The 9014-nt window shown below is 57.4% G+C and overlaps 1 protein-coding gene across 5 annotated transcripts in view; it reads left to right on the top strand.

Moving 5' to 3' along the window:
• Positions 5319-9014, top strand: part of LRP5 (LDL receptor related protein 5) — a 120277-nt gene continuing 116581 nt past the window's right edge. For 3 of the 5 annotated variants that reach the window (XM_021082719.1, XM_021082723.1, XM_021082722.1), the window contains exon 1: positions 5319-5574. In XM_021082719.1, the coding sequence (XP_020938378.1) occupies positions 5487-5574 (88 nt within the window). In that variant the 5' untranslated portion in view covers positions 5319-5486. Of the gene's footprint in view, positions 5575-6492; positions 6521-9014 lie in introns of those variants that run through there. The other 2 variants (XM_021082720.1, XM_021082721.1) reach the window with 2 other exon arrangements.

Here is a 9014-nt window from a genome sequence, read left to right as displayed (position 1 = left end):
AGAGAAAAGGGAACCCTCTTAGCAGTGTTGGTAGGTGTGCAATTTGGTACAACCACTGTGGAAAACAGTATGGAGGTGCCTCAAAAAACTAAAAATAGGAGTTCCCGTCGTGGCGCAGTGGTTAACGAATCCGACTAGGAACCATGAGGTTGCGGGTTCGGTCCCTGCCCTTGCTCAGTGGGTTAACGATCCGGTGTTGCCGTGAGCTGTGGTGTAGGTTGCAGACGCGGCTCGGATCCCACGTTGCTGTGGCTCTGGCGTAGGCTGGTGGCTACAGCTCCGATTCGACCCCTGGCCTGGGAACCTCCATATGCCGCGGGAGCGGCCCAAGAAATACCAACAACAACAAAAGACAAAAAGACAAAAAAAAAAAAAAAAAAAAAAAAAAAAACTAAAAATAGAACTACCATGGGATCCACCAATCCCACTCCTGGGCATCTCTCTGGAGAAAAACACCCCCCCATGTTCATTACACCACTATTTACAATAGCCGACATGGAAGCAACCTAAATGTCCACGGATGGAGGAGTGGATCACGAAGATGTGGCACATATACACAATGGAATATTACTCAGCCATAAAAAAGAATGAAATAATACCATTTGCAGCAACATGGATGGACCTAGAGATGATCATACTAAGCAAAGTTAGTGAAAGACAAACATATGGTATCACTTAAATGTGGAGTCTAAAAAAGGATACAAATGAACCTATTTGCAGAACAGAAACAGACTCACAGCCTTTGAAAGAAAATGTACGGTTCCCAAGAAAACCGACGGGGGAAGGGATGAACTGGGGGGTTGGGATTGGCCTATGCACACTCTGGTATATGGAATGCCTGGCCATTGAGGACCTGCTGTGTAGCACAGAGAACTCTACAGAGTATTCTGGGATGATCCATGTGGGAAAAGAATCTGAAAAAGACTTGTGTGCACAGGCATAACTTAATCACTTTGTTGTATAGCAGAAATTACCACGACAGTGTAAATCAACTGTACTCCAATAAAACTTTTTTTCCTGCTTTTTAGGGCCGAATCCGTGGCATGTGGAGCTTCCCAGGCCAGGGGTCTAACTGGAGCTACAGTTGCAGGCCCACATCTCAGCCACAGGAACACCAGATCCGAGCTGCGTCTGCAATCTATACCACAGCTCGCAGCAACGCTGGATGCTTAACCCACTGAGTCAGGCCAGGGATCAAACCCGCATCCTCATGGATCCTAGTCAGATTCGTTTTCGCTGTGGCATGATGGGAATTCCAAAACATTTTTTAAACTGGCTAAAAATAAAACTAAAAAAAAAAAAAAAAAGTTGAGCCGATGTTATCATTCCCATTTTATGGTTGAGGAAACTGAGGCTCAGAGAGGTGATGGTCAGTCTGTGTGCCTCACACCCCAGCTATCTCCACAGAAACCATGGCCCGCTGCCAAGTCAGCCTGGCACTGCCTACCACCGCACACCAGTGGCAGCTCTCCCTGGCCTGCTCCTGGTGCCTGATGCTGGGTGGTGATGCCAGTGCAGGGAGGGGCCCACGGGGGTCTGAAGGAGAGCCAGCCGGCGGACATTCCCACTTCGAGCCTCCAGAGAGCCCGGAAATGCCAGCGCCCAGGGCACACCTCTGACCACAGCCGCCAGGCCTGCCCGGTGGGAAGGCTCACGTGCCCAGAATAACTCTCCAGAGTCGGCATGTTCCAGCTCGAGAGGGAACCAAAAAGGCATTTCCTCCAAGCGACCCGGGGCTGAGAAGTCATCCTCTGATGAGCCCAGACTGGGTTGAGCCCCTGTTCCCAGAAAGAAGTAGATCCGACAGGCGCTCGGGCCCCGTTACTTCACTGGGATGGATCTTGCATCTAAGCAGTGAATTGAGAGCGACCACTTCCAAAAGCGAGGCCAAGAAAAGTCTGGTGGTGTGATGAGCTGGGACAGGCAGTCCTCTGGGAAAGTGGAAGCTTAGCACCGTCTCTGCTTGCTTCTTACATTAGTGAAGAGTCTAAAAATTACTGTCCTTGGGAGCTTGGAATTCTGCAGGATCCAAGAGGGATTTGATCTCATTGTTCTTTGCAAACAACTTTCTCAAAGCTCTGATCAGGTCAGGCCACCCGGGCTGAGGCTCTGATGCCTTGAGACTTGGGATACGGTCCTTTCCCTCTCAGAGCATCTCTGGTGGCTCCTCCACGATGGACATCCCGAGAGGTGGCCCAGGAAACTCCAGGGCACCCCAGGAACTGCTGCCAGCTTCTGCCATTCTCTGACTTAAATGGCCTCTTCTCTATTTACTGAATTCTCTCATTCCGAGAATCGAGCTTTCTCTCCCTCTTTGAGAACAAAGAATCTCAGTGTCTTTACATTCTCGGTTTATTTTCCTTTCGGTTATTTGTGTAACAGAGCCCAGGGTCTCATTTTCTCCGTGTCCCTTCCCAGATTTAGAACCTCGACTTGAACTTTGGACCACTGACGTAACGAATGTCCCTCTAGCAGAGTCCCGATGGTGGGGCCACCCTGGGCCCCCTTCCTCTCATCCCCACCGCCAGAGCCCTTAAGGAATCCCACTAGGTCTTCCTGAAGCATCCTGAATCCAGCCCTTCCCGGCCATGTCTGAGCCCCCTACCCCCTGCCTGTCCAAGCTGCCGTCTCTCCTGGCTGCTACCACAGGACACACCTGCTGACCTGTCACTTGCAAACTCCCTTCCTAACAATCTTATTCCCTCACGGCAGCCAGAGTTTTCCCTTTATAAATGCACACAGTATCTTTCTAGTTCATTCATTCATTCATTCAACATTTATTGAGCACCTACTATGTGCCAGGCCCTTGTGTAGGCTCTGGAGGGATAACACATGAAATAAAGCAAGCAAAACTCTCTGTTCTTGTGGAGCTTGCTTTTCTTCCCTTTCTTTCTTTCTTTCTTTTTTTTTTTTTGGTCTTTTTAGGGCCACACCCATGGCATATGGAGGGTCCCAGGCTAGGGGTTGAATTGGAGCTACAGCTGCCGGCCTACATCACAGTCCCAGCAAGGCAGGGTCTGAACCATGTCTGCGACCTACACCACAGCTCAGGGCAACACCGGATCCTTAACCCACGGAGTGAGGCCAGGGATCGAACCGGTGTCCTCGTGGATACTGGTCAGGTTCGTTTCTGCTGCACCACAATGGGAACTCCTATTCTTTTTTTTTTTTTTTTTTTAAATTTATTTTGCTGGATTCAGGATGCTTCAGGAAGACCTAGTGGGATTCCTTAAGGGCTCTGGCGGTGGGGATGAGAGGAAGGGGGCCCAGGGTGGCCCCACCATCGGGACTCTGCTAGAGGGACATTCGTTACGTCAGTGGTCCAGAGTTCAGTGGTCCAGAGTTCAACTCCTATTCTTTTTTTTTTTTTTTTTTTTAATTTATTTTGGAGTTCCCATTGTGGTGCAGCAGAAACGAACCTGACCAGTATCCACGAGGATGCAGATTCCAACCCTGGCCTTGCTCTGTTGGCTGGGGATCCAGCGTTGCCGAGAGCTATGGTGTTAAGTAGCAGATGCGGCTCGGATCCCATGTGTGGCTGTGGTGTAGGCTGGCAGCTGTAGCTCTGATTTCACCCCTAGCCTGGGACCTTCTATATGCTGTGGGTGTGGCCCTAAAAAGAAACAAAAATTTCATGGAAGTATAGTCGATTTAGAATGTTGTGTTAATTTCTGCTGGACATCGGTTTCTATTCTGATTGGTGTGGGAGCCATAGCAGGTTCCTGAGCAGAGGAGGGATGTGAGCTGACTTGTTTGGACAGGCTCACGCTGGCGGCTGTGAGTTGGGGCTGAAGGGGGTCAAGGATGGAAGCAGGAGACCATCGGGGGCTGACGTGACCCAAGCCGGAGTGGTGATATGGGAGGTATAAGAAGTCTTAAGAGTTTGCCTCCATTTTGAATGTAGAGTCAAGAGGAGGTGCAGCTGGGGCTGGGCAGAGGGTGGAAGAGAGGACGCAGCAAAGCTTGTGCTGCTTAAACTCCTAAAAGGCGTCCCACTGTCTTGGGATAAACTCTGGAGTCTTTCTCCAGGTCTGACATGCACTGGCCCCGGCTGGCTTCTCCTGCTGCTCCATCCGCCTCTGCCTGCTCCTGCCCCAACCGTCCCCGCCTCCCTAAGTCAGAATTCCCCAGACCTTGCAGCACAGCACCCCTCCTTTTTCATGGCCCTCCTTAATATGTTAATGGTGTGTTGGGTGTTGGTTTTGGTTTTAAATGTATCTATTTTCTTGTTTTTGTCTCCTTCCCTAGGATCTAAACCCCATAGGACAGAGACATTCTGCCTGACCACTAGCTTTGTCCTACAAGGTGTCACACCTATATGAAGAACGCATGCACCCATGGACTGTGCTCTTCCCAGGAGTTACCGTTATTTCTCCGGGCACCTGCAAGGTAAGCATCGCTCCCCCGATTTTATAAGGAAGGAAAGTGTCCCGGCAGAGGTTACATTTGGACCTGCCCAAGGCACACCTGATTCTAGGAAGCGGTAGGACCCGAGTCTGACCTTGGGCCTGTGGATTCCAGAGCGTGTGCTGCCCCTTCCCAGCCCTTCCTGGGCCCTGAAGCTCAGGTGGGCACAGAGCGTGGGGTGTGGGGGGGGAAGGGAGGAGGGGGTGAAGTGGGGGTAGGTGGGGTGGGGGAGGGGTGTGCTCAGTGCCAGCTTGTTGAATGAATCGCAGGTAAGGTCTGCGATCCTAGAGGCCGCCTGCAAGCACATGGGAAGAACGGCGTATTTGCCGCTCAGGCTTCATTCAGGTACAAGGAATGCAGAGGGTTTTCAGCTGGTTTAAACAGCAAACCTCAAATCCTCCCTACTGCCCGCCCGTGCCGCTGTCCCTGCCCAGCGCGGACTCCCGGTCGCCCTTCTCTGCTCTCCCCTGTGACAACAGGTGTCACGGGGCCCGTTCCGCCCGGACCCCGCTGGGGCAGCTGCGGTCGCGGGAAAGCGCGCAGACCTGGCTCGGGGCCCTGGCTTGCAACCCCGAAAGTGCCGCACCAAGTGCCCTGGGGCAGCCCCCTTCGCAGCCCCGCCCCCGTGCCTCAGTTTCCCCATCGGTCAAGTCCGCGCCCGCCGCTCTGCAGGTGACACACCTGCTTCCGGGGCTCCATCAGCCCCGGGGCCCCGCGGGGTGGAACCGGGCGCCCGACCTCGCGTCCCCGCGGAGCCCCGGCGCCCGCCTCCGGGGGCAGGGGGCGCGGGCAGCGCCGCGGGGCCGGCGCGCGGCGGCCGCCGGGCCGCGGGCGGGCTGCGGGGGGCGCCCGCGGGAGGGCGCGGCCGGCGCGGGGGGCGCGGGCGGGCGGCGGCGGCGGCGGGGGGCGGAGACGCGGCGCGGCTTCCGCTCCCGCGCCTCCTCCCTCCTCCCCCGTCGTCCTGGTCCGCGGCGCCCGAGGGGGGAGGCGGCAGGCGCCGGGAGCCGCGCGAGGAGCCGCGGCCGCCGCGCCATGGAGCCCGAGTGAGCGCGGCGCGGGCCCGTCCGGCTCCGGACAACATGGAGGCGGCGCCGCCCCGGCCGCCCCCGCCGCCGCCGCCGCTGCTGCTGCTGCTCGCGCTCTGCTGCAGCTTGGCCCCCGCCGCGGGTAGGTGGGCGCGGGCCGGAGGGACAATGGCCCGGGCGCCCGGGCGGCTGGCCGGCCCCGCGGCCAAGTGCGCGGCGCCGCCGCGGAAGCGACTTTGCAAGTTGGGGGCGAGTTGGGGCGCGCGCCACGGGTCCCCGCCGCCTCCCGCTGTGCCTGCCGCCCGGGGGCCGCGCGCGGGCCCTTTGTCTCGCCCGCCCGGGCCCCTCCCGGGGACGCCGGGCCCCGTGCCGCGGCCCGGGCCGGCGAGGACGGCGCGCGGGCGGCGCCGACCCCGCCAGGTGCGGCGCGGGCGGGTCCTCACCTGCCCGGGCCCCGGGGCGCGCTCGGAAGCGCGGCCGCCCGAAGTGGGCCGGGCGAGGCCGTGCGGGGACCGTGCGGAGCCCGGCCCGCGGGCGGGCACGGAGCGGGGACTTTCGGCCCAGAGGCAGGCCTCGCCGCGCTGCGTCGGGAACTCTTTCCCGAGCCTGTTTCCGATGGCCGCGCGGCCGGCCTGCGAGCTCCGGGAACTGATTGAAGTTGCAGAGAAAGTTCTGAGTCCGGCGCGGGGCGGCCTGGCCTGTGCCGCTGCCCCTTTCAGCTGCGTTGCTGTCGGTTTCCCAGCGGACTGACACCTGCCAGGTGTCCGGACGACCCGTCTGGCCGCTGAGGCCCCAGGGACACGCAGCCGGTGCCCACCCCGGTCGGGGGCCGGCTGCGTGGGGCCGCCGCGCGGGGTGACGTGGTCCCAGCGCGCGGCGTGGGGCCTCGGCTGTACACAGCCTTTGGGAAATCGGGGACTGAGGACCTTTCTGTCCAACTTTTGGTGTGTCCCAAGGGGTGGAGTTGAGGTCAGGAGGACTCAGGAAACTAAGCGCCTTGTGAAAAGCTACACATGTTCTTTTAATTTGGAGATTGCCATGTGGTTTTTGAAGCAAGCCTCTTGCTACCTAAATCATGCTCTTCCGACGTGAGTGTTTTGCTTTGCTGGAGTGTGGCCGGCCAAGTGGACACGGGAGACCTGCGCTCTCCAGGCTGCTGTTCTGCTGGTGGCCGTTGGGGGTAGGGTGGGGGGCTCGGGGCCCTTTGTTTGGGCCTCTTTAAAGCAAACAGCTGTCTCCCTGAATATTTCCAGGGGGGACACTGCAGGGAGCTGGCCTGGCCTGGCTCTGAGGTCACGTTCCCCGCTCTGCAGCCCTACCACTGAAGTTTGGGGGGGCCGAGAGGGATGGTCGCCTTAAGTCCTCCTGCCCCCCAGCCCGAGCTGGGAGACTCTTGGCACTCTCACCCCCAAATTTGCCTGGCTCAGAAGTGTTTACATTCTTGGCCCCTCCGATACTAGCAAAACAAGGTGACGACAAAACAGTGACAGTATCTGGGTACTTCAGGCCCCGCTGCCGCTTCTCCTTCTGGAAATGCCTGGATCACGGAGGCAAAAGGGTTTTTTTGGGGGGAAGATGTTTGTCTTAAAGGTGGGGTTTCTCAGCCGGCAGCTGCGCCGCTTTTCGCTTGGTTGCCGTTTTTTGGAGGTCCTGGGGCCTTGGGGGTGATGTCGCTGGGCTTGAACGCCTGTCCCGCGGTTCCAGCCCCCGAGGACCCCGAGGAGAAGGAATCACGTCTGTGGAGTTCAGCTGTGTAGGCGGCAAAAATAGAGTTGATTATTTTAACATTAGGAAGCGTGTCACCGTGAGGTTTTTGGAGCGCCGGTAACGTGGTCGTCTCGTCCTAAAGTGGAACACAGAGGCCGGCTCTTTCTGCAGAACTGTTTCGACTGTTCTTGATATGCCATGTCCCTGATTTCTGTGTTAGATTTATGCCTCCGACCCGAGTGGAGCCGGTAAGTTGTGAGCTAATTATTTTTCCTGATTGCTTCCTGTTGCAATTTGAAACGGTGAGCCCACGGAAATGCCTTTGTTGTAGTGGTCCCGGTGCTGGGAATGTCCTGCCCCAGCTCCACTGGCCAGGCCTCTCCCCTTTGACCCCCCCTGGGCTCTTGCTCCAAGACCGCACACTGCCCCCACCCCCAGGGGGGTTACTGCAGATGCTCACTGCCTGCCCACTGGGCAGGCCCAGCAGGTGGGTGCTGAGTGAACTAAATGCTGTGGAGGGGCCACTGAGTGTCCCCCTAAGGGCCCCTCTGCTTCTCCGAGCAGGGCCCACGTGCCTTTAACCCTCCCGTTCAGTTCTAAGAATTTGCCCAGTCCACCCGCATGATCCAGCATCTGCTGTGGAGATCCCGTCGTATTTGGAGCCCGTTTAATTTCAGCTGCACTGTGTCACCACTCAGGCATTTAGCAGAATTTGCACCCGGGGGTGGGGGCGCCGGGGGGGGGGCGGTTAGGGGTGGAGTGTTAGGTGAGGACTCAGCCTGGCTTCCCGTCCTGCAGCTTGGGCTTGCCAGGGCTCAGGGCGGGGGCTTTGGGTCTACACACTCAGCAGCTGTTTGACCTTGGACAACTCTCTTAGCTTCTCTGTATTTGCACCTGTCCCCCCCCCAACACACTCACGGTTGGGGGCATTAAATGTGGTGTGTGAACCTCTTAGCACTGTCCCTGGCCCAGATGAGAGGTCGGTGGTGACAGAGTTGTGCTACCTGTTGTGTAATGGGGTCCTTGATCTTTCTGGCCTGGAAGGTCTAGAAGCTGTTTACACAGTCTGGAGTTTTCCCCTGCCTGGGACCTTGGACGTCCAGTCCTCTTGTCTGACACTGGGTGAAGGACCTGGTGGCAGTTAGCCATGTGGGCAGAGCCTGAGTGTCCATGTCTGATCCCAGACTCGCTTGTAGGGGCAGCTTGGGCTGCTGATTCCACCTTTGTGTGCCTCAGTTTTCTCTTCTGTAAAATGGGCATAAAAACACTTCCTCCCACTAGTTCAGTGGGCTGACACACCCCTGGCAGCTGTATCATCTCTTGTTATTGTTGCTGCTACTTTTAGTGTCTGGTACAGTGTGATGCACTGGGGATAGAGTGGGATAGGATGAGATTGAATAGGATAGATGGGGAAAGAATGGGATAGAGTGGGACAGGATGGGCTAGGCTGGGATAGGGTGGGATAGGATGGGATAGGTGGGAAGGAATGGGATAGGATGGGATAGGATGGGATAGAGTGGGATAGGGTGGGATAGGGTGGGATAGGCTGGGATGGGGTGGGATGGGATGGGATGGGGTGGGATAGGGTGGGATAGGATGGGACAGGTGGGAAGGAATGGGATAGGGTGGGATAGGCTGGGATGGGGTGGGATGGGCTGGGATGGGGTGGGATGGGGTGGGATGGGATGGGATGGGGTGGGATGGGATGGGATGGGGTGGGATAGAGTGGGATAGGGTGGGATAGAATGGGATAGGTGGGAAGGAATGGAATAGGATGGGATAGGCTGGGATAGGGTGGGATAGGCTGGGATAGGCTGGGATAGGGTGGGATAGGCTGGGATAGGGTGGGATAGGGTGGGATAGGCTGGGATAGGG

This window comes from Sus scrofa, chromosome 2 (assembly GCF_000003025.6).
Source record: "Sus scrofa isolate TJ Tabasco breed Duroc chromosome 2, Sscrofa11.1, whole genome shotgun sequence".
NCBI classification, from domain to species: Eukaryota; Metazoa; Chordata; class Mammalia; order Artiodactyla; family Suidae; genus Sus; species Sus scrofa.
The sequence above is the reverse complement of the archived record's forward strand: the minus strand, read 5'-3'. Positions and strand labels throughout refer to the sequence as shown.